The 25,555-nt window shown below is 45.0% G+C and overlaps 1 protein-coding gene across 1 annotated transcript in view; it reads right to left on the bottom strand.

Moving 5' to 3' along the window:
• The window catches only part of tmtc2b (transmembrane O-mannosyltransferase targeting cadherins 2b), a 91,461-nt gene extending 75,498 nt beyond the window's left edge, over window positions 1-15,963 (bottom strand). Inside the window, exon 1 of the mRNA XM_041938913.1 lies at window positions 15,844-15,963. Coding sequence (XP_041794847.1) covers window positions 15,844-15,926 — 83 coding nt within the window. The 5' untranslated portion in view covers window positions 15,927-15,963. The remainder of the gene's footprint in view (window positions 1-15,843) is intronic.
• Between the last annotated feature and the right edge of the window lie 9,592 nt (window positions 15,964-25,555).

The raw sequence follows: 25,555 nt of genomic DNA, 5'->3' as shown, positions 1-25,555 counted from the left end.
ATATTGTTTTTGTACTGTTGGCCTGCCTCATTAACCTGCATCATTTGCAGTAAACACCATAAGGCATTAGGCATGATTTCATATTTTTCTGCCTTCATTCAACAGACCGTGTGTTCCTGCTAATAAAGTGTGTTTGACCTCGGAAGTATTTGCTAATGAGGGCCAATTGGTCTTCAGAGAAAAAATAAAAGCTGAAAATGAGGAAAGCAGCTCAACATATCAAATATTTGTGACGTGTCATCGCGATAAACTCAGGCGAGGTTTCCAGTAAAACTGATGTTGGCTACTGCACAAAGCTGGCAGGAGGACAGACTCATTGATCAGCCAAAGGTTGCACCACACACGGCTAAACTTGCATCATGGCGGCTTTACTGGATAAACAAGGTGAAGGCTCTCCGCATTTTACACAAGGCTCCTGTCATGCTGCGCCCAGCGTTGTGATAGATGGTGTTTACTTAGTGTGCTGAGACTGACAACTGGATTCATTATGATACACAATGTACCATGATGTATTTATTCAGAGAGCAGCTGCCCCTTATTTCGTGACTAACAAGGCAACACCCACACTACGTTATGTGCACACATGTGAGAATGTTTAGAGCTGAAGATGTAGGTAGACACCGGGTCAACTGTACCGAGGTTTGTGAATATGCAAGCGACCTCCGCTCAGAGGTTTGGAGCTGTCAGAAAGCGTAACCGCGCTGAGGTGAAAACACTGTGCATGCATTCATAGAGGAGCACTGGGTTCTATCTTTGTGCCTCCAGCTGGGGTCAGTACAAAATGCTCATTCTTTGATCAATTTTTTAAAATAAGATCAAGATGTTTGACCAGCTTTGATACACTTTGATCTCGATCATCAATGCTTTTTGATGAATTCTGAGAACAGGATCAAGTGCATCTCATTTCAGGCAAGGTGCATTTGATCCTTTTATCTTTTCAGCAGCTTTAAGAATTATCTAGAAATTATTATATTTTACTGCATCCAGTTTCTTAGAAATTCTGAACTTTGCACATTCTTGCATGCAAAAAATCCCCTGCTAGAAAGGGATGGATCTAAATTAAGCAAAGTTTAACAGCCTCTTGACCGGCAACTAAAAGGTTTAAACTCCTAATCTGGTTTAGACTGTGGGCGTCTACTGCTGCAGCAGCTGACTCACCGTTGGGAGTCCGCTGACGGTTGCACAGAAAGCCTCCTCAATCAGACAAATCTGCAAACAGTTAAGGCTTTTGGGAGAATCCTCTGTTTTATTAAGTACAACCCCGATTCCAAAAAAAGTTGGGACGCTGTGTAAAACGGAAATGAAACAGAATGTGATCATTAGCTAATCCCTTCTGACATCTACTCAACTGAAAACAGCGCAAAGATGGCATATTTATTGTTTGACATCATCAGCTTCATTGATTTTTGTGAATATCTGCTTATTATGAATTTGATGTAGCAACATGTTTCAAACGAGTCGGGACAGGAGCAACTAAAGACTGGGAAAGTCTAAACAGGTTGATTGGTAACAGGTGATAGTATCATGATTGGGTATAAACGGAGCATCCTGGAAAGGCTCAGTGGTTCACAAGCGAGGATGGAGCGAGGTTCACCACTTTGTGGACACATGGCTGTATAAAGGATGTTAGGCTCAGGAGCAATACAGAAAACTGTTGTCAGTAAACATTTGCAAATGATTTCACTGGTGTTTTACACAGCATCCTAACTTTCGTGGAAACTATTTTGAGGCTGCAACTATTTATATGAGAAAAGTCTGCAGTATCATCCATCTGCTATATAGTTTGAAAAAGAAAATGTAGAAGAGGTAACTTTTCCTTTATTATTATGATTATTATTATTATCCATCGGGTTCAGATGAAGGAACCTGGAGAACATATAAGGATCTGTTTTTTGATTATTGTGGACAACACAGGAACCATGACGCACATATAAAACCAGGCAACACAGAGCAGTGAGTGAACCCGCAGCTCTTCCTCAGCACTGCTCAGGTTTCTATTTCCCAGTGTCCCACTCAGGTCAAGGATCCCCCCGCTCACAATGATTAAAGATCTCTGTATAGAGATGAACCGGTTAGATCACAAACTAGAAATGCAATACCCTGAAAATAATGACCACTGACGGCTTCCAAGACCAAATAAGCAATATTTCATGTAGCTACTTTCTCCATCAATCAGACGACAGACATGATGTGAGACAGCAGAGCTGGTTTCTCTGAGAAAACCAGAGGTCTTATTAATAAATGCCATGAGATCATTCATAAAGATGATTATGTGATTATGGAACAGCTCCGAATGAGCCCTGTCCAGCAATACACTCACTCAGACAGTGCGCTGGAAAACTATTAGGCCCTGGAAACATGCAGTATGACTGTAAAGACAAAAATCTGAGTATGTGTTGAAGAGGCACTTTACAGCACATTATTTCCAATTTCTACTTAAAATATTCTTATTTCCATCTAAAACATTGATTTTTGAGAAACTCCAACAGGAGGCGTGGCCTCGTGTTACGCAGGTCGTGCAGAACAAGCGTGGCTTAATCGCGCCTCTCAGATGGGAAACTGTGATTGTGAAGAGTGAAAGCCAAGTTTGCAATTTAGTGTGAAACACAAACTACCCATGAAAACAACAGCCAATTACACTGGAGAAAAAACAAACGAGGAACCACAGCCAAGCTGGGAACGAGGGATAATTTTGTGTGTTGAATAAATAAATACAAACCAGATTAATAAACTAGCCATGATGGAGGCAACCGTAAAAAGTCTTTCAATGAGTCGAGGGGTACCAGCACAACCGACCAGTGCCTCATGTCGAAGAGCTCTTTCCCAGATGCATCTGGCCACTTTTCCTTTGTTCTACTTTACTTTACTGTGCTTTGCATGAACAGTCGAGTCCCATAAACATTGTTTCTGACTTTTAAAACCTTAGTTTCTAGTCTATGACTCTATGACATATTGTCTGCAGTTCAGGAAGGAAACGGTTTTTACTCTTCCACAGAAGTTTGTTTTTCTGACGTCCAGAGGCCCCTCATTCGCCAATGTCCAGTTTTTGCTGCAATTTAAAAGCTCACTGTGCAGGCAAAACATGGCGGAGTTCATCCAGCCAACTCATCTGCTCATTGTGACGACCCGTATCATCACACACCCGTATGATTTACAGCCAAACGTCTCCAACAGTCGAATGTGAGATACATCATTAATCTGAAACGTACTTGTTGGCCACATGCAACACATCACATACAAAACACTAAAACCTTTGTGAGGCTTAACTTCCTCATGCGAGAACATCTCGGTACTAAAACCGATTTAGGACTTTAACCACTCCCACAGAGAATATGCTCTACATACAAGTGTATACTGCTGTGACGCTGCAGGAAATAGACATATAAGTCATTCATTTTCCATTATGGATTTACACTTCATTGAACGAATGAATGGGCTCAGCAGCGGCTGCAGGAAGAAATAAATGAAATCCTTATTCACCTAATGAGGGTCAGCCATCTGTGTGCTTACTGGGAAACCATGGTGGACTATTCGGTCGCTAAAAATCAATAACCTCTGAATGCGCTGCTGGGGTTGGGCGTTAGCTCCTGAGGAAAACGAGGAAGCGAGCTTCAGGACGTGCGCTTCAGCAGAACATAATCATAGACGCCAATGAAGGCCCACTGTCTTCGAACGACAGCGGCGCGTCTCGAGGGAGCGAACGAGCCCACGCGGCAGGTACCCGAGGCCGGCCTGCTTTACTCCGGCTGTCATGTGGGAGAGTCATCAGCTCCATCAATCAAGTGGAGTGACGGGTGCACCGCATTAGCCAACGTTTCAGAGCAGTGCTAAATGAGAGGTCAAGCCATTTATCGAGTGCTCAGTGCTGATAATGCATTTCTTTTTTTTGTCCAGAAGTGAGACAAATCTACCAGCTGGGACAGATCATTTCACCGAAATGACCTGCCTCAAGAAGTTTTTGATATGAGTGTCATTCTCCTCAGCATAATTTGTCTTTTTCGGTGATACTGGTGTTTGTTTCTAAAAATAAAACATTAAGCCTGAAAATGAGGCTAAGAGACTTGCTGAGGTCAGCATTTTTGGGGATCCAAAGAGATGTTTTGAGGTTTCTGAGTGACGGTTTGCTTGAACAGTTGTGAGCCTCATGTGTCTGAGGGTTTGGGTCTTCATTGGGGACCCGGGCAGTCAATCACGCAATGAAAACAAGCCAGCAGGGCCGTGGATGGATTTCCCCTGAACTGCTTCCTAATTAAAAGAGCCGCTGATGTTTCTACCACGTGGTGGCGAGAAACGGGTCTACTGTACACGCCGGACACGTTCGGAAGAGCCACCTGGGGGATCCGGCGTGGTTTTGGGCCCTCTTAACATCTCATCAGGTAAATGTTGTAAGACCCTTAGCAGCTGGAGTTCACAGTCAGGACAACACATGCTCATCGCAGCAGATAGACAGCCTGGAGGCCTTCACAGTCACACTTAAACAATCAGGGATAGGACCTTCCATCGGATTCCATAATGCTCCATCAGTCATTCTTTCTTTTTGCCAGCTCTGCTCTTTTCGCTTTTGCATACCCTCAATTTCTCTGAGATGAAACTTTTTTTTTCTTAAAAGCGCATTTAAGGAGTCTCATTATTCTGTCAGAGCAGCTGACAGCACTTCTCTCCAGACCCTCAAACCTCAGGGGCTGGTAAAGGAAAAACAGTTGCGCACACTTTCTCCCAACCCAAACTTCCTCCTCGGATCAAAAATAAATTCGGGCCAATCGTGTGCATCCATCTCCCGCCTGAAGAGGAAGACCTCACTTGGCAAAACAGCCAGAGGGGAAAGTCACACATGTGAGAGGTCAAAGAGGAGGAGAAACACCGCGGCCACAGATACTGAGGGTCAGCGCTCAGCCAAAATAAACCACTGAAATCAACCCTGTAAACCATCATGATTCCATCAATCTGTCACCGGCGTGATTTTATTCATGATGACAGAGAGCGAGGGAGAGCGAGCGAGACGGCGAGAGAGCGAGCGAGAGAGTTGGCTCTGTCCGTGAAACACAATACGACGCAAGCTGTTCTCCATCTGGAGAGATGTCAGACTCGTCTGCCTCACCAAGTCATGACAAGCTACATTAGAACTTGTCAATTTACACCACATTTGATTGGATTTGGTAATGACACATGCATACATGCAAGCACAAAAAATACACAGCCCCAAACCTTACACAACATAACTAACTGAAAATAAAACATTGATTTAAACAGCTTGGAACATGTTGCAGGTGTAGCTGGTGAGGAAAAGCAAAAGTGTGGAGAGAAACAGTAGCAGAAAGCCAGTACCAACAGCAGGAACTTAACCTACACATATATCTGGTTTCATTCTTTCATAACCCACAGAACCATTTAGCGAAAAGCCCCCTAAGGCTGAGATTACAGCTCTGGATTGGATTCAACTCTTGCCCTCTCTCGGCGTAGTGATTTGATGAAAGGCTTGGCATGGGTCACATCCAACTGCTGTGGTTTTTTTTTTTTTTTTTTTTTTAAACTTACTTAAATGAACCTACACGAGAACCTGGGCCAGACCGGTCGTCTGGTTGTAAATAACCTGTGGTGTCCCAGAGGGTGGCACACAGCAGGCCGTTGTGCTTTGCACGCATTTTGCAGAGCACTAAAACCGCGCGCTGGGTTCCCAGGGCTCAACGGTATCAATTAGAGGCAGCTTGTGAAAAGATGTGCTTCCTCCACTGCTGTGGTCTGGTCAGAGGTAGGAAGTGAGGGAAGAGAGAGGGAGGATGCAACTCCTACAGCAAGGGCTGCTCGGATCCACAAGAATCCAGTCCTCAGATTGTTCTGACAGCTTGTCCACCAGTCCACAAATGAAGAGAAGCGTGTCCCTCACTAGTTCATCAGTTCAGTTCATCTGAAGTGTACAGTAACGTCCCAGTGCTACAATCCCGAGGGGGGCGGCAGGTTCCCCACAGAGGCCAGACTGGCCAGACCACAGGCCCTTCTGCGCTGAACTTGACTCACTTACTACACTTACGAAACCCCAGATACTGTAATCACATCTGAAAACCACTTAAACCACAATAATAACACAAGTCAGAGAAATTCCAACACTTAAGAAATGAACCTGAACCTGACAAGAAAGGGAAAAAGACCAAACCGATGATAATGTCAAATAATAGAAAATTTTGCAGAGTCACTTGTTGTCATTTAGGACCCTCTCGACAGTGATATAAGATTTTGTCCCCTGGGATCGACAGTAGCCTTTGCCAGGTTGCCGCAGGCAACAAGATTTAGACCATGGTCGCCCGTTTGGTTTGTTTGCCGCAGCCACTGCATTAAAAAGTCCCAACAAGTCCTCCACATGAAATGACAAAATGCATCATCTGTTCGTGCCTTTTAGAACGACACATAGTAAACTGCACAGTCGTCTTTTCATTTCTACCCGTCAGAGTTCGCTGTTAAAAATAAAGATGACTTCACGTGATCTTACGTCGTCACAACGCTATGGTTATGGTTTGGTTAGGTTTGGAGAAACATCATGGTTTAGGTTAAAGGCTCGGGAAGCTGTGCTGTCATGGTTATAAGAATAAACATGTTGAAGCTTAGGGAACGAGCTTGGTTAGGCTTAAATGAGAATAACTAATGTTCAACTGCGCTACAGCCTAAGTTCCACTGAAAAATAAAACGGATATTAAAACATATTTCATTTTGTTATTTTTTTGTATTTTGATTTGTTCTTCAAAGACAATCTCCTTTATGCTGTCAGTTTCTTCGGTGTCACTGGTTTTCAGCTCCAACTTTCTATCACCGTCACTGCATACTAATGAGAAAACATCGCTCCGCTGGATCCGGAGCCTGCCCCCAAGCCTCTGACATGACCACACACGCAGCACACAGCACTGGCTTCCACGAGTTCACCTGAAACTCCCAAACCACAAGTATGTTAAGCCTGTTTCTCTGTGCTGTTGTTTTCCCTCATACAACCGGGCTGGGTTAAGGTTACCGTTTAAGTGATGTTGTGCTGGTCTGGCAGCAGTCTGCTGGAACAAGTGCTGAATTTAGCTAAAGCTAAAACGGTGACACAAAGTTGAAACTGATAAGCAGAGACACTGACAAAAAAAAAACACTGTAAAATAAAAAAAAACACTGAAAAAGAAGGAAAAATAAGAAAACTGTCACTGGAAAACACATACAATACAAAAACTATCAAAATAACATGAAATTTTAAGGAACATTTTTCTAGTGCCGCTACAAATTTTTCCAATACAAGTGTTTCAATGCCAAATTTTATTTTTGATGCCACAATTTAAAGTCACTGATCGAGTCCCATACCCTTCGTGGCACTTTCTGAAATGACTGTTTCTGTCATTCTTCTTGGGAGGATATTCTCAAAAGCCCTCTGTACTCCTCAGCGGGGAATCTTCCATAGAGGTGACTGTTGTTGTACTGCTTTAATCAGTTTAAGACAAACACTAATTCAGTTAGTAGACATCAGCACGTAGATTCGGGTGATGACTGATTTCACTTTTCCATCACTTAAAACATGGTCTCTTATTCTCAGGGCATCAAACACCGTCACATCCCTCAGCATCCCTCACAAGGTAGCCTTTAGCTCTATGAGATGCTTTCCACTAACTCTGCTGCAATTTTAAATGCTCAGAGCAAGGTGACGTAGTATAAGGAGAGAAAAGGTCTGCATGTGGAGGAGGTTGGAGTAGACGGATGCATAAAGACAGGAATTTCACCCAGGAGACGGGGGCTTTATGTCCTGTTTGAAATCAAAAGTCAGCGTTGACTTATTCTAACCCGTGTGCATCAGTCAGTTCATGCAACATACTTCAGTCATGTATGTGATGTGCTTTTGGTGCTTACACCCAACCAAACGGCAACCGTTTCCCAACTTTAAACATGTGTTAGAAAGGCTTTCTGGCAGGCCTCTCATACACATGCTAAGGTATGCTGCGCAGCTGTATGAGACACTGCGAAAAGTGACAAAAATGTCTGTATTTGATGACCTGAGAATGGGAACGGGTTAAATTAAACCAGATTATAATTACTTCAAATATAAATGACTAAAATATGGGAAGCATTCTGTCAGCTCTGGCAATCAAAAGCTGATGGCTGGTTGCCAGGCTGGAAACCAGCTCCAAAACTTGTCAGGCCGTCTTCCCAAAGTGCATTAACTGCCTCGTCGTCTTCTCAGTTAAACATCCGCGCCACCTAAAACTAACAGGTAAACTGACATACTCATACCACAAAGAAGCTTCTGTTAGCTGTCACCTCTCTGCCCTCCTTCCTCTGTCTCGCCTCCTGAAAATGCTAACCATAGCACGTACAACCGTAATGAGTTCACCCGATTGGTTCTGACATGTTTGGTCCGCAAAGCTGAGGCGGGTTTCTCTGCTGTTCAAACACTGAACACTGAGGTCTTGCTTCTTTGTCCTTTATAAACAACAGGCCAACACAACCCAGGATTAATTCCCCTCTGTTTGGGGACAAATGGCCTCCTTCATTGGGTCCAGAGAGAACAGAGGGACCACACAACCCTTTCTCCTCAGAGTGGACAAAGGCATTGCCCCCGAACTGGCCAACTTGTGTCATAACCTTATCGAAACGAACCAACGCTCCTTGTCAGAGAACAAGGCCACCGAGAGGCCCGGCTAAGAGGGGATAGCCTTCTCCTCTTCCTTACTGAAAAGGCCCAACCATAGCATCCCTTTTGGATATGGGGGACAGAGGAGTTTTTGTTTCTAATGGCTTGGGGTTCTCTGCTTACACATCGTGCCCCCTCTCATCCACAGTCCTGTTAATCCCATTAATATGAAGAGGGCCAAGAGCCTGAGAGTGGCCACGGCTTAAGAGCCATCAGCCAGCATTAGCCCTCGAAATCCAAACCCTTGTCTAGACCCATTAACAACTTAGCCCAAATCATTTGAGACTCATGTTTAACGACGGGAGCATAACCTATAGCCAGCATTTACCGATCGCCACACGTGTTCAGAACGCTGTTTCGGGAATGCACGGAGCCGACACACCAGATGCATCACGACTAATCGCTTTTTGTCACTCAAACAGCACATTAGTTTTATCATTTTGAACCAGTGTATTCCTTGGCAGCTTTAATGCCTTTCTCACACTGTTGAGTAGCTGTGTTGAATGTCTGCCACGCAATGCTGACCATGTGAAGGATTTGCTTATTGGATGATTCAGTTCGGTATTACACATTATTCCCATTTAAGGCGATTAATATCGCTGTGTCTGCCTGCCTGTCCCTCTGTCTGTGTGCAGTGTACTGTATGCGTGTGTGCTGCTATAACCACATGATGTATTAGTCGAGATAATCTGTTGGCTTTTAATTAAATACCCAGGCAAGGAGCACTGAGAATACCCACAGAGGACTAAGGTTAACGCCTTGTGCAGCCAAGACAATCTCTAATGTCTCAATCTACCACCAGGCAGCAACCCGACATCTACATATGGCCCATTTCTCATCCCACTGCATACCAGTTGGGTGATTTAAAAGCATTAGAGCCTGATTAATGCAGCTTGCTCTGGCTGAGCTCGAGCACAGTGAGGGTTTTCAAGAAACAATGGGCATGGTTACTGCTCAGGAGCAGCTTTCAATCCCACAACGAGACCAGTGACCCAGTGTGGTGGTGTATCACAAATGACAATCAGCTGAAGCAGTGATTCGGGTGCCTTCACCCTGCAACACATACTCAGCTTCAGCCAATGGCAGATAGCGGTTTGCTCCAGTGATCAAAGGATGGTACCTGCAGCTCCACGCTGTGATTAACTCCAAATCAAGCTATAGCAGGTATTTAACACGCCTTTACCCCTCGCAATAAAATGCATTTTGGCTGATCGGACTGCAATCAGATAGCACCACATGAAAGTACAGGTGTAAATGCACCCTAGACGCATTAAGGACAGATTGTGATCTGATTGGCCAAACCGGAGGTGGTCAGGGATGCATATCATGCTTGTCCACATAGATCCCCAACACTATCCTCTCCCACCAGTCTGACTATCTTCAGGCCATGATTGGGAACAGGCCCACTGAAGCATTTTAACCCTGACCTATAGGGGGTGCTACAAACACCAAAAACATGTACCTCAAAAATCTAGTGGACACAATTTCACCAGTTTAGGAGTGCATGGGTTGATATACGCTAACCTTCTGTGCTTTTTATCATTTATTTGAACATATATTGGCATTCTGGACTGCAATTACTTATCAGCCGACATGCTGGTTATAGGAACTGACAAAGTACTGCAGGCTTCACAAACCAGAGAAGAGAGAGTTCGAAGGAAAGCTTGCCTAAGCCTGGTGGTGCCACACCCACCAGTGCACAGATCACACAGTCGAAGCTGCCTTTCCACTTTGGGCCACACAGCAGTCTGAGGAGCTAATTTAACTGTTTTCACTGAAATCTGATGACCCAGAATGGAAAGGTAGAGAAAAGGAAGTCCACAGTTAGGCAAAAGGAATGCAGTGTCCTGCAGGACACGGCTGCAACGTGTGCGTTTCCACACATTTTACATGTTAGGAAGTGCACCAATAAAACACTTTCTCAAATTTAATTGCTACTGTACATCTTCCAAATATGCAGGTATTTCAGATTTTTCCCTTCTGCCCTCACCACAGGGAGTGCAACACAAAGGCCAACATTTTGACATGAACTTCAGGAGGTGAAATTCAGTAACCAAGATTCAGCGTAATGAAGTCTTATTCTGGGCCTGATGACAGTGAGGGAGAGAAAGGAGCATCATATCTAGTCAGATGTTTCCTATTGACCTAAATATGAACTCGCTTTATCCAAGACTCAGATGCTTCAAGTAATTCTGTGGGGTTTGTGGGCAAGGGAGCAAGTCACAAACATATCAGAACCCCTCATTAATGGTATTTTTAGAAACAAATGAATTTCTGCCTGGCTCGCTTATCTTGCAATTGTGGAAAGGGTGAAAATACCAATTTCGACCCTGATCGGCCATCTGTCGGAAAATGAGAGTTTAGGACCGGTCTATCTGTGGTCAGAGATTCATCCATGTGCATTGCGAAATGACCAGATGAAGGGAGATAAATTATTGTTTCTGTGATACTTCAGCAAAATGAGGAAGGAATTGGAACAAAAATTGCTAAAGTTTGTTGCCTCACAGCAGCTACTGTGTCAGGAATATGAACGGTCTCACGGCTGGCACACATTAATTGTGCATGAGCCGTAAACGTTGCTCAGAAATCACAAACATCCTCTTCCCCTCATCTGAGAAAATCTGTCAGAGAAAGTGTGGGGCCAACAAGATTGGGCAGGATGCCTCCCACATGTCTCCTTCCTCTCCTGCCAACAGATTGTACTCCCCGGTGGGTTGAGGGAGGAAACGCAGGAACATCAAAGTTTCCTGCTCCAGACAACAGATGCACAACACATTGAAAATAGCTACTATCACATGGATCATCAGTAACTTGCATCATTTGTTTGTATTTTTATTTGACATATATTTAAACCTGCAATAGCTGATTTTATTGGCCACGTGGGTGCAGCATAATAGTGACTCTCCTTTCAGCTCCACCTGGTCATGAAGGGAAAACGTGTGTCTTTAACTGCGACCCCGTGTTCATAGTTGAAAACTTTCTCCTTCTTTTTTAGGTCTTTTTCGCTGAAAACAGCTGCTTGCTGAGAGCCGTGACCAAAACTGCTAAATCTGCTGGCCTTAAAACCAAAACAATTAGCTGAAAGATGCTAAAGCTCTGCAGAAATGAGGGGAACTGCATCGTCAGGTGACTCCTCGCTGCCAGCTTTCATGTAACTCATCCAGCGTTTTTATGAAAATATTAATTATAGCCTGTGTGTGCTTTTGCCATGAGGCCATCTTCACCGACTCTATTACGCACTGTCTGTGTCAACGGGAGCTTTGATGTCTCCATCCTGGCAACTGCGAGCAAACACAACATCCTCCATTTGAATTCACTTCAAACCTTCCCCTTCAAACTGCAGAAGAGAGAAAAACCCTAAACTGCTTACCAAACGGGACCATCTGGAGGCAGTCGTTGGATGATGGGAGCTGGAGGCCTAAAAGCCTTTGGGGGGGCTGTTGAAGGGGAAGGCAGACAGAGAAAGAGAGAGGGAGACAGTGGAGGAACTACGTCCACCAAACCATGTCGTGAGTCCCTCTCTGCAGGCAGGACGGTAATTACAGGGCACGGGCAGAGAAAGCCTGACTGGGGAAAAAGGCAGAGATACTCAAACTGCCGGGTTGCCGCCCTCAACATAACCGCAACCAGCCCATCCTGCAGTACAGGCCATGAGAGCAGGGTTCCAGATCAGTGCACTGGCACACAGTGCCAAGGTAGAAGCAGCCACGCGCACCAACAGAGTCCGCATCAGGCCAGGTGGGTCAGCACTGGCTGGTCTCAAGGACCACACAGACCTGCAGTCAACAGAGGCTCTATGAAGACTCATAACACTTGTATTTTTATTCAACATCCAGTCAGCTTTTCTCCCACAATACGTCATTAAAAACTGAATAAAATTAGGCAAAATGGAAGAAATAAAAAACACACCAAACACCAAAAATAAAGATTCTCAGTTTTTTTCCATAATCTGGTTGGTACGGCCATTAAACGACATGAGTCACCACCCAAAGCGCCGCATGGCTTCTCGGAGCTCACACCAGACCGTTCGGTCCTGCCTCCAATCCCGACTTCTCCGACAAAGCTTTCGGGGCATGGAGCGGGGCATCGACTCGCCTTCACCCGCTGTCTGAGCGTCATAAATCATCGGCCATGCCGAGGGAGGCGGCGTCCTTCAGCCAGACCCGCAACCTTCACACATCCTCACACGGTGAAACCACTGTGACACCGCACCGGGGCAGAGGAATGAGGTGGGTGCAGTTCATCGCATCCGTCAAGCCCCTGACGGGGAACGGTAATCTATAAAAGCAGTGTGTGTGTGTGGGCAGGCTGAGAATAAAACAACTCAGTGTTTTCAGCTGGTAAGAGGAGAGAGTGTCTGCCTTTTGACTTCACTAGCAGCACTCTCACCTTGGTTGACCTGTGGCTCAAAAGCTTTTTAATTCAAAAACTTAATGGCATTAACTGGCCCTTAACTGGCAATCAAGCTAATAACGCAGCAATGTTCCACCAGGCTCTGCTGTTATCCTAAACGGTTCTGGTGTGCAGAGTTACAGCAAGTCGGAATATTGCACCAGTATTTCTCCTCTGACGTTTATCTGGCCTCTCCCATTCCTTCACTCAGCCCCCACTGTTGATTACAGCAGCAGAGATATGAACCACATGACGTATGATTCCCATTTTCCAGCGCAGGTGTCAAAGCTGCGCACGTGTTAATGATGAGTGCGTCCCGGGGAGGGAGAGGAAGAGCCCCCCACCCCCGGTGCATTTTGGCACCGCGGACCTGACGTTCTTATCGAGGGCGGGGCCGTGACTGACTGCGGGGTCAGAACACTGCCTTGCATGGGATTGTGCTTTTTTTTTCACAACCTGCAGGATAACATTTCTTTGAACACGTGTACACTCTTTTTTTTCTTCCTTTAACTGTGACCTCCCGGTGGCATTGGTTTTCATACGTGGAATACACAAACATCACATTAATATGTAACCAGTGGGCTCGCCTTTGATAACATACATACAACTTTGATAAAAGCTTCACAGGTTTCCAGAAAGCAGCCAATCATTACGCATTCCACTACGTACGAGACTTACAGCCAATCGATTGCGGATCCTCAGGTGTCTGTAGCCCTCACCCTTTTACACGCACCCTGATGCGCAACTAACTTTTTACACTGAGTTCAGTCGGTGCATTGGTTTCGCTGCCTGGAGCAAAAGTGGTGGTACAATCTGTCTTATCAGAGAGGAATCGATGTGTCTGACAAACTATCCATATTTAATTCTTGCACAACTATTTATCATAGATGCTCAGTGGAATGGGCACAGTGGAATAAATGCACACCAAATAAGATGTCAACTACAGATCTGTATTCTTGAGCGTAAGGCCTTACACTCTGCAACACTGATGTCCTTTGAGTTGTTAAAAACATTATCTGAATGATCCATAAATTACTGTCAGCCGCAGCTGAAATAAATCCTGAGCACGAGCTGCGGGGTGTTGGTTAATGGCAAGCTTGCAGTTTGATTTATCGTCACTCAGTCTGTTCCACGGTGACAGCTTCTTTACCATCACCAAGTCGCATCAGCTTCTACACATCAGCATCAGCGAGCTATACGGCTTTGTGTGTCCGAGGCTGTTTTACTTAGCAAAATGATGCACCTCTGTCGCACCCTCCCTTCCTCTATCTCCCTCTCCTCCCCCAGCAGAGCCCGAGGGGACAGGAGACAGCAGCTAATTACGAGCCTGAACCAAACACGCGGTGTTAAAAACAGATAACAGCGGCTGACAGATAGCCTGCGATGAAAAACATGTCAGAGATGGGACACATCAGGCAAAAACCTTGAAAAATCCCCAGCTGGCATTGGAGAGCTCTGTCATTCGTCTGTTTCGTAATAACTTGGACCATAACTCAACGTGGTAATAGATATTATTATGTTAACATCTCCTCACAGAACAATCAGGCTTTGGCTTTCCGTGAGAAGACTTGGCGGCTCAAGGCCACACAGCAGCCGGCTCTGCAGCAGCAGCAGCAGCAGCAGCCTCTCACCTCTGAGATGGCGAGGCCACTCCCTGACAGGTTTATGGTCGCAGAACACCACCTTTCCTGCACGGCAGTTGCAAGAACCACCTGACCGTAACACCAAGTGCAACTGTGCATTGTGCATAGCCGTTCTACTGCAAGGAAAGTGCCCAGTCCCAGCAGAAAGGCCTTTGGGGATGTGTTGCGCAGGAAGTGTTCTATATACAGAGCAGTAAGCGAAGTTGTGAAGGAAAATACACCACCAGTTGATGTGGAGGGCACTGTTTCTTCTATCCTCTGGGTGTGTTTTAGAAGCTGCTAGAAAGCACACGCAGAAGCACAGTATTCTAAGAAGAGCAGGTGAATTCACTCCTAATACCCGTAAACATGAACTCATTATGAATCAGCATGCATTGGCTATTGAGAGCATAGTGGTGGCAGGAAAACAACGCTGCCTCTGACCTACATCAAGGCATGGGTGGTGCATTAATGAGCCCGAGGCACCGACAGCCGTTCAGCCATCACATATCAAAAGGCCATATATGAGTAATGCACGGCCTCGGTGAACCCAGGCACCGTGCTCGCCCCACTGCGTATCCTGAAGTCAGTTACTAACAAAGTGCTTTGCTCAAACTTTCAATGCACATTTGGAGCAAGCTGACAAGAGGACTGTGGAGAGAGAAGACACACTTCTCCTCCAGAGATCAATTATTTCCTCAGCACAACTCACAGAGACTCACAGCGAGTCCAGACTCTGGAGACAGCAACACTTTGCACTTGAGGCATCCAAGCACACTTACTACTGATCTCACTGCTCATCCCGCGAAAACCAGCACTGCACGACAGGGGTGTGTGATGGTGAGCCATTAAATTCCCTGAAAACACCAAGAGGCTGCAGACGAGAGGGACGCCACCGTGATTTCAAACTTACTGACGAACTGCAGGACGGCTAAACAACAAGCAGCGCATTGTGGTCAGCCCACAGCTCCTCGGACGCTTGCCCCGATCACACCGCCTGCTCGGCTCACATGAACTGCCCGTGCAGTGACACGCCGTTGATTGAGAGTTATGGCAGCGTCACGAATGGAAGCCCACCGCCCCTTTGCTGCTGTGGAGAAGTGGTGAGGTACAGGTGGGGGAGACAGTGGACACAGTGGTGTTAGTAGCGCGGGGATGGATGTCATTCATTCACCCAAGTACCTGTCATCGTAGCAGAAATCGGCGCCCAGAGTGTTGACATACAGGACCAGAGCCACGGCGCCGCACAGCAATTCTGCAAACATTTCTCTGTCTCGCACGCACGCGGGGAAATAAACAAAAATAAAAATAAAAAACAACTAAACAAAAACAAATCAGCAGAAATAACGAAGATGCGAAGCGAGACAGAGAGAAGCAGCGAATCCCGGTCTCTCTCAGTCCCCTCTCAGTCCCCGTCTTTGTCAGGGTGTCTCTGCGAAAACAAGTCCATCTCCCCCCGTCATCCTCGCTGAAGTGCACAAAGTGGATAATCCGTTTCTTTCTAACCCATGTTGGGTGTGCGCAGGGGAGCCGTGTGAGCCTGCTGGGAGCCGGGCAGGAAATAAAAGACGAGCGGTGCTCAGTGGATGTGTGACAGCGTGCCGCGCCGCTTCCCGACGTGGAGGAGGGTCCGACCAGCGCTCTGATGCTCAGCGGCCGCCGCTGGCTGAGCGTCGTGATCCAGACCGCTGTCAAGGCGGCCGTGCTCACGCCCGCAGCGTCCGGTTGGACTTTCAAAATAAAGCTCGCCGATAAACCTTACGTCTTGTGAGCAATACGAGTGGCAAAATGAGCATGAGGAATAATGAGTTTGGACATTTTTTCCTTCTATTTCCACAACCTAAAAATCCTGCAGCAACCTCATCGTGTTACCAGCCCACACTGGCTGCATATCTGTCTCCCATCACTCCTGACTGAGCATTATTCTGCCATCCATGCCATCCGCATTATATTCCTACATTCACCTCTATTGCTTCTATCCATATTCATTCTCCAAGTGATGGATGCTTGCTTTTTAATATATTCATGCTTTGATACTCTGCTTCACTTCCGCTCCGTGCGTCTGTTTTGTGGACACAGTCGCGATCCAAACGCATGTGCGCAGGAGACCTCAAGCGCATGCGCACCAACGGTGCCCCACCATGGTGCCCCACCAAGGAAGAAGGGGACTGATAACACCACACGATGCTGGGACCAGTTGGTCAGGGTCTCTTAGCACCACCAACAGTGGTCCAGAATATGGAGGTGGTCCTCAGCATGAGTCAGTTTTTCACGTTGGCACTTTGGATTCTCCGAGCATAACCGTGAATATTTGATTTCATTTCACTATTATTTAATTCCTAAGGGGTTACCACCGTAATGAGCTGATTATTATTTCAGTCAGAGGTGTCACTGCATACGAGTGCATTATGGTATCCTAATTATGATACATAATAATGAACCCCAGAGGCTATATAAAGAACAACAGCAACGTAAAGTCATCCAGTGTGTTGTAAATGATTTCAGTTATCTTTTCACATGATACTAATCTGGCTTCAATAAACTAAACATAAACGCCCACAGCTGCAGGAAACAGCGGCTATAGAGGAACATGTGCATGTGTGCATGTGCTTTGACTTCCGTTCATTGAAAACAATAAAATTACAGTTGTGTGTTACAGAGTCTGCTTTCAGTAGGATTTGTGAGTTCTGTCTGCTGCCTGACTAGATCCTGTCAGAAAAAAAAAAAAAAGACTGTGTGTCTGATGAAATCATAAAGGGAAAAAGTTTTCCTGTTACTTAAATTGAAGAAAATGTGATATGTTCATCACAGTGGCTGCTAAGAGTCTCACTGTCGCTCCTGTAATTGCTTTCTATTGATTTTGGTTTGAGCAGGCTGAAGATAAATGTAGCTGGCCCAGCAGTCACCAGTAGAGGGCTCACAGTGCATGATGTCTGTGGGGACATCATCATTCAGGCCCTGTTGTACAACTAAGTGCATTATCCTTAAATAAAAATACAATAGTCTCAATTGACGAAGACTGATTATCTCATCATTCCAAAATGACCTGTTTAAAACACTGATAATATAAAATAACACAAGTGAATGTTCCTTTCAATGACGAGTATAATGTCTGGTAGTTATTATACTTTTCTAGATTGGATCTCGTATCATCAGTTTCAGGATGAACAACATGTTTTCATTTCCAAAAACAATATACAGACTTGTAAAATCAAAGTCTTCCACTGTTCATGCCTGTTCAAATGTTCTTGGACTCCCTTCCATAGAGGATATTGCACAATATAAAGACGTAAGAGACCAGCAGCAAAGAAGGGGGGAAAAAAATGAATAATGGTAAAAGTGCTTCACAGACAAAGCGAGTAGCCGGGCCCACTGAATATTGATTCAGGGTTGTTTCAATAGACAGACCCCATCTGTCGGAGCCGACTTCAATGTAGCCTTTCACAGGACAGCAGCAGGACACTGCGATGGAACACATTTCAGGAATTAATCAGATCAGAGGAACCGGCACAAGGTTTTTGCTTCTGGTCTGCAGCTCCCTGAGGACTGATTCAATATCCAAACAATAATTCAGCCGTCAGGTTCAAAGCGTGTGCACATGTGCTGCAATGCAAGAAAACAAAACACAAACTTTTGCCGTGATCAAAGCAAACTGATAATAACCTCATTAATGATGACATGGTTTTTCTTGTCGATTATGTGTGTTTGTTTTTCTGCCTGTCTCTCCAAACACCACAGAAGAAGAAAAGCTGAGAGGCTGTATCTTATATCCGGATGTTTTGATTGCTTGTGCTTATCGTTCACCACTGGCAGCAGCACTGCACTGAAGTACAAATCTGAGGTACTTGTACTTTACTTGCGTTTCTTTTGACGGCACTTTACTGTTCATCCCACCACATCTCTGAGGGAGATATTGTACTTTTCACTCCACCACACCCAGCTATAATATTCTTCAAAAGAGCTGAAGCATTTTTTTAAAAAATGACAGTAAAGAGTTGATCAACAGAAAACGAATTGCAAACTATTTTGATAATCAATTCATAATTTGACTTAAGTCATTTTTCCAATATGCCAAACAACACATGTTCCATCTGCAAGAAAGTGCTGCTTTTCTTTGCCTTGTGTGTCACAAGTAAAATCTCTGCACTGAAAATGTTACTTCAGTAAAAGAACTTTCAGTATTATCTTATTAAATCCCGAAAGTGACACCTCCTCCTCCTCCCTCATTTAAAATTTAAGAATCTATGAATATGTCATTTTCCTCTTTTCCAAAGTTCACTATTGGACAAAAGCTGTCTCCTCCTTCACTGAAATGTCAGTTCTCAGTGTATGTGCACTGGAGGCTTCAAGTTTCCACATCACACACCCAGAACTGCCTTCAAAACTGGCTGTGATGTCGCAAATCTTGCTCGGACGCCTGCCTCTTGAAATCAGCTCTTCGATGAGTGCAGAGAAAATGATGTATGTGAAAACAGCCTGCTCGTGTCAAACTCTGCACATACTGTACGTAACTCTGCACTGTGAGGCTCAAACATTCGACTGCAGGAACAAAAAGAAAAAAACATTTTTGAGTGGAGGGGACTGTAAGACAAGGAAAAGCAGCACATGTGAACTGAAATAGTTGATATTTGATATTTTTACACGAAAACCCAATGAAACAATTACAGCTATCAAGTGATTCATTTCCTGTCAGTCTGCCAACTGATGGTCAGGAAGTTTGATATATAGCAATGCATCATATTTTATGAGCTCATCATATGTTTTGTATAAAAATCCAAAGCTGAAAATCAACTCTTGCTGTTAAATAAATGTAGTGGAGCTGAAAGTACAATATTTACCTCTAAACTGCAGGAGTTCAAGTATAGTGTCAACAAATGATTCATGTTGGCTCCACTTTGACCAACTACAACAATAAAATGATGTTTAAATGGAATTTAAATGCTAATTATCAGCTAAAATATCATTTATTGTGCAAAGTATTCATATTGGAACTTCTGCAGGAGGGAATCATGGTGGCTGTGCATTACGATGAAAAGCTGTCAGCCTCACACATGCAAAGTGTCTGCCGAAGTGAAAACATGTGCATGTGTGTGTGGGTGAAGGGGAGAAAGGGGGAAGGAGGTAGCGGGGGGGGGATTGGGGGTGCTTTTGCCTGATGTGTGTGACAGAGGAAGACCTCCCTGAATGTCTTTGGATCCTGGACGGTTTGAAAGAATTACAGGGACGCTGCTCTGGCTGTTAGATAATTACAGGTTCAGACTCACGTCTGAGGGCCAAATCACTTCTGTATGGAAAAAAAAAAAAAAAAACGCAGAAGAAACGTGAGTGTGGTAAAAACAGAAAGTGATGCTTAACACAGGCTCTCTTAAGGAAGGCCTTGCACAAAGCCAAGAGGCTTAATCTACTCTGTGGGTGTTTTGGAGGGACTGACATTCAGCAGAATATCAAACAAGAAAACATTTAAAGCAGCATGTAATGAATAATAACTTGTCAAGAACTGCATGCAGGTGGTGTATTGTGTCAAGCTGCCCCCGTGTGATCTGGGTCCCCTTACAGACCTCTACTCCAAAAGAGCCTCTCTGGCAATCAGGAAAAACATGAGATCATTAGTTTGAGACATTATCTGGACGCAGCTTACTCAGCAGTAAACTTGAGAGTAAATTACTCGTCTCTTCAGAGGTGATGGTGCAGCTGGAGAGGACACGGCGCTGACGGACAGATCGAGCGGAGGTGAAGAGGAATGTCTCCATCAAGCAGAATGCAGTGGCGTTTCCATTAATATGATTTGTTGTTCTCTATTTGGTTAGGGAGTCAGCTAGTCAGTCCACTTGGCAGGTGCATCAGCCGTGGCTGGAGCTGGCGGAGCAGGAAGCTCGATGCTGGTGCCGGATGGAGCGGAGGTCTTGAGAGATTCGAGCTGCCTGCGTTACGTGATGTACGGAAGATTGCGTTGAACCTGGCCCTTCTAAATACGCATGGAGATAACTGCTCCACTATCTAACTAATACATACATCTTCCCTTCAGCGCATCTCAGTGTGCGATGGTGCGCAGAGAACAACATTTCCAATCTAAAAAGCAATTAAATTCTGAGCAGAGAAGTGAGAGGAGAATCCAGTGTGTCATCAAAGCACCCAACTGCAGCTTGCTATTATCTTTAGGCTGAACCTGCCTGAAGCAGTGGTACACAGCCCGAGGTTCTTCGGCGGACTCAAAAGAGCTGCATTACTTTTCTCTCCTCAAGTAACCACCACCATCTTCAGAGTCCATCAGCACGTCTGGCTTTGAACCCCCTCCACCCCCTGCAGCGGAGGCCATGCTGCTGTCTCTCTCACCAGTCTAAACAGAGAGGGAAAGTCTTGATCTCAGGCGAGGAATGGAATCCGGCCTTTTCTCTTTAAAGTCAGAAGTTCTGAGGTGGATTCTCGTCATGTTCCAGGTAAAATTAAAACAAGCTGGAGCCATGGATGAATTATCTGATTTTCACATTCTTTATCCAAACACCACCCGCCACCTTAACTGATAAGTTGGATGGAATTCAGCAAATATGTGCACTGTTAATAATTCATGTGCAATGTGAAGCTCCAATAAATCAGTGTGCATATTGCTCAGCAGCAGAAATGGTTAAGTTTTAATAAGCATGCGGGAGGAGGGTGATTATTCATGGCACAAAGACAGAAAAGAAAGGAGAACAGTAAAAACTGTTTAAAAGAGCAGGAAGCCAACGAATCATCTACAAAATGAACACTTTCCATTGTGTGTATTTCAACACTTTGCATGAAACCTATTATATAAAATGTCCACTTTAATTTTTGTTATCATTAGCAATGGAGGGCTCAGTGACTTCCAGTGCTTTTTGATCAAACACCAAATTCTCCCCAGGATGGATATGCCAACACAGCAGCAGCCTGCTATAAATAAAAACAATAGATCCTCAAGTAAAAAAAAAAGTTAAGCCGGGGCTCAGCACAGCCAAGAACTCCCATCTGTTTATGCTATACAGACATAGGCACTGTAAGAGGAATGCTGTGGCTTCTGTCACAGTGCCATGTTTTCCTGTTAACCCAAGGAAAGGGGATAACAGCAACTGATCAGGAGATCACCGTAGCGGTGGTGGTGGTATTTGGATAACGGTGCCAGCCCAGACGTACGTGTCCTGCCAGCCGCCTCGGTCCTCCTCGGCACGGTCACAGGCACAGGAGCGCTCGTACTCATCTGCATAATGAAATTACCCGGAGCAAGGTCTTTCCACGGATGAATCAACGTCTCCAATTGCTGAAACCTCTGTTATTCCTAACCTCTGCCTCCATAACCCACTCGACTGGCAACTGGCGGGTTCCAGCGTGCGCGAGAGCTCATTCTGGATCCGTCTGTGAGCTTTAAAAGCTGCAAAATAAAAAATAAAAAATGCGTTTTGGACAAAGGGCATTTAGCTGAATGCCTTTCCATAAAGCAAAACGACCCTCTGCTGCAGAGAGATTTTGCTTCAGAATGGCCTTCAGGTACTGGACGCAGCCAGGACGTGATGCTTTTCTTGGAAGTAGACTTGACGACATTTTAGTGCACCCTCCTCTGTATTCCTCAACAAAGACTCCATAAAACTGCCTCGCTCCATAGATAAGTGAAATAAAACACAGAGATTGTTAAGACATTATTAAGAAAGGAATAGTTGATGTTATACACAAAATGTGACTAACGGATGATCTGCAAACTGCAAACCACAATCTGTAGCAACAACCTCCGCTATAAACCCTTGAAATGATAATTTTAATGAGACCCAACGGACTGCTTAAGCTTAGCCAGCGCATCTCTCACCTGGACCCCATAAATATGTTCAATGAGAGGATGCTTAGAGGCATTTTAATGAACACGCAGCTCCCTGAACCTGTCCCAGCAACCTGAGCAGGCTGTGAATCCCACAGCTGTAGCTTTATGTGTGAGTGTGCGCTAAAAAAAAGTGGGATACTGTGCATCATGTGTGCCAGAAAGACAGGTCCTCTGTGTGTGTGTGTGTGTGTGTGGACCTTTTGCACATGCACACAAACCAGCGTGTCGGTTTATTAGAGCGTATGTTTACACATCAATCTCAGTCGTTTTGGATGTGTAACATTTGGTCCTGAGCCTGAGCGGCTCTGATGAGAACCGCAGCTGATCCGGGTTAATGCGTTCTGCAGAGGATTGAAGAGGAGAGCTGAGCCGAGGGATCCTTTAAACGTCAGCTCAGGTCTCCTCCCGCTCGCAGCCTCCACTCCTCTGGTAAGTGCACACCAGAGGAGGGCTAGCTATGAATAAAAGTCTCGTCGATGCTGAGGAATTGTGTATTTTTGGATGTCATGTCTTGAGACAGACTTAGACAGAATTACACGGTCGGTGGTCACGAGGCTCTTGGCTCAGCTGTAGTTTGGCAGATGTTTGGATGAGCGGCGTTTTCTGCAGATGACATAGACAACCAGAGGAAGGAAACAAGGAAACATGTTGAGGAATGCCTCTCTTTGACCACTTACTAAAATTAGCATCAAGAAAAAAAACACAGCCTTTTTCATTTTTACAACAGGCCTTTTTTTACTGCACACATTTGGACTAGTAGTAAGTCCAGAGCAGGAAAAGCACAGGTGATGCTAATAACATTAATGATGTCATGACAGTGTGACAGTGAACCAGCATGCACGACAGCAGGACCCTGAAACTGAAGCAGTTAAATGGAATTCAGCCATCATTCATTTCATTATCTTACGAGCCAAATGTCTTCCATGAGAAATCCCAGTTAAAGGTCCTGCACATGATACACACTCAGGTGGCTGATTACACCTGTGCTCAGGTTGTACCAATAACAGTGATTAAGGTGCATTATCACCAGTTCCCCTCAGCTCTGAAGCGTTTTATAGTGTCTTTCAGCTCATTGTTTTGGTTCGCTCTCACCTCTTTTATTGTTTTTAACCGCAGCTGGCAGCTCTTGTCAATATAAAGCCTCTCTGTACACGACCTGCTGCAGACAGATGAAGTACGTGTCCAGCTGGTGAACATAGTGTAGCATTTCGCGGCCGAAGAGCCAGACATTTCCCTCAGGATTTAGCGGAGACCAAAAAAAGAGAGCAAAAACGACAGTGAAGTTAGAGTTGACTTTGCCAGGTGACCAGAAACATGACTGCAAATGAATGCTGACGTCGCTCGGACTGATGGCCAACTGTCTGCTAAGGAGTTTGCCATTTCAGCTTAAACCCTGATGATATGTTAGTGTTGTGTTTACAGCCTGTGATCAAGTGATCAGAAAGCAGTTATTGCAGGTTTAAGTATTCCATTATACTTGAGCTATCCTATCAGATAACTGCTTCAGCGGCCCCACACCTCAGGCCAGCCAATGTTACTTTGAAAATCCAACTATGACCAATAACCCTCCAATGTTTTTGTCAAAATCCATCAAGTGGGTTGGAGGCCCTGTGGGCCAGACTGGGACGCTCCGTAATCAGTAAGATCCTCTTAAACTCTAAATGATTTGACATCAGATACACTAACAGCAGCCACAGACTCTGTGAGTGGGACCTCTCAGACGGAAAATCAGTTGATTGAATTGCACGAATTGCTGGAAGATGTTCCGAGTGAAAGAGGTTTTTATTGTCTGCCGGATGCCAATTATCAGTCAAATCAATTTTATCAAGATGTTTCTGCTGAATGTCATTAGCGCAGAGAACCGGCGTGGACTGCCAGCTTCGCACATAAAATCGAAATCAAATGCGAAGCGCTGAGAGCGGTCCCGTGGTGTGCCCTGCATCAGCAATAACCCCTGAGTCGGTGCACTCCTACGCTGTAAACATGCTGTTTGATTTATAGTGGGGTGAGCACATAGTGGAGAGTGACTAGTCACTGAATGCTAATGTGCCAAAGTCAAGCCTTGCATACAAATGTCTCCCCCCTCTCGCCTTTGCCAGCACACTTCTCGAACTATTTCTCTTTCTGCCCCTCTTCTCCTCCTGTTTTATGCCCACTCTCCTGCTCTCGCTGTCACTCCGACTTACTTTTGCGCTGCCTCTTGGGAGACGACACGCACTTGACAAATTGTTGGGCTGCTCTCATGCTTTCTGCGTAGTGGAATAGTTTCAGCGGTGAAGACAACGTGCAAGCTAAGGAAAGCAAGTGGCTCCAACGTTTTCCTTTGTTCCCCGGCTGCTTTCTTTTCCTCTCAGCTCCAGTCGTGTTCAGAGCCAGACATTCACATGGCGCTTCAGTGCTGAAGTGGAGCCACAAACCAGGATTTCGGACTGGATTGATATGGAGGAGACACACAGTAACCTCTGTTTGGCTGCACTTAAGCTGTAATTTGTCCATATAATGTGGTCTAGGGGATTACGTGTTATTATACATCAGAGAAAACCAACATCTTTTACACTGGTAATAATGTCATTGCATGTATTGAAGAACAGAGGCAAGTGTCATCGGAGACAAACAGGCGGGATGAAGCAAAAATGTTCAACAATCAGCTGTTTTCCCATGAAATCCGTAACAAGTTTCATGTGTCTCAGCTTTGATTCTGGGACCTGCAATGGCTCTGATCTTTCCTTATAGGCATGAATGTACATTATCTATGTTATGCACACCAATCAAACAGAACATACTATAATACCAGTGTCAAATTCAACTATATTTAGCATTGTCATCTTCTCTTTGCTATTGTGGAGCATGATGATGGCCTCCGTCACAGAGGAGCAGTGCTGGGCCGCTGCTCTGCAGCACACATGAACATCAGCACAATGAAGAAAACATGACCTCTGCAACTTGAGAGGCTGAGAATGAGACCGAGTCTGAAAGATTAGTCTTGATATAACAGGATGCATCTAACCGGGGGCCTTTGCATTCATTTAAGATGTCTTAACCGTAAAATGATCCAATCGTATCTGACAA

Source organism: Chelmon rostratus, chromosome 6 (assembly GCF_017976325.1).
Source record: "Chelmon rostratus isolate fCheRos1 chromosome 6, fCheRos1.pri, whole genome shotgun sequence".
Classification (NCBI taxonomy): domain Eukaryota; kingdom Metazoa; phylum Chordata; class Actinopteri; order Chaetodontiformes; family Chaetodontidae; genus Chelmon; species Chelmon rostratus.
The sequence above is the reverse complement of the archived record's forward strand: the minus strand, read 5'-3'. Positions and strand labels throughout refer to the sequence as shown.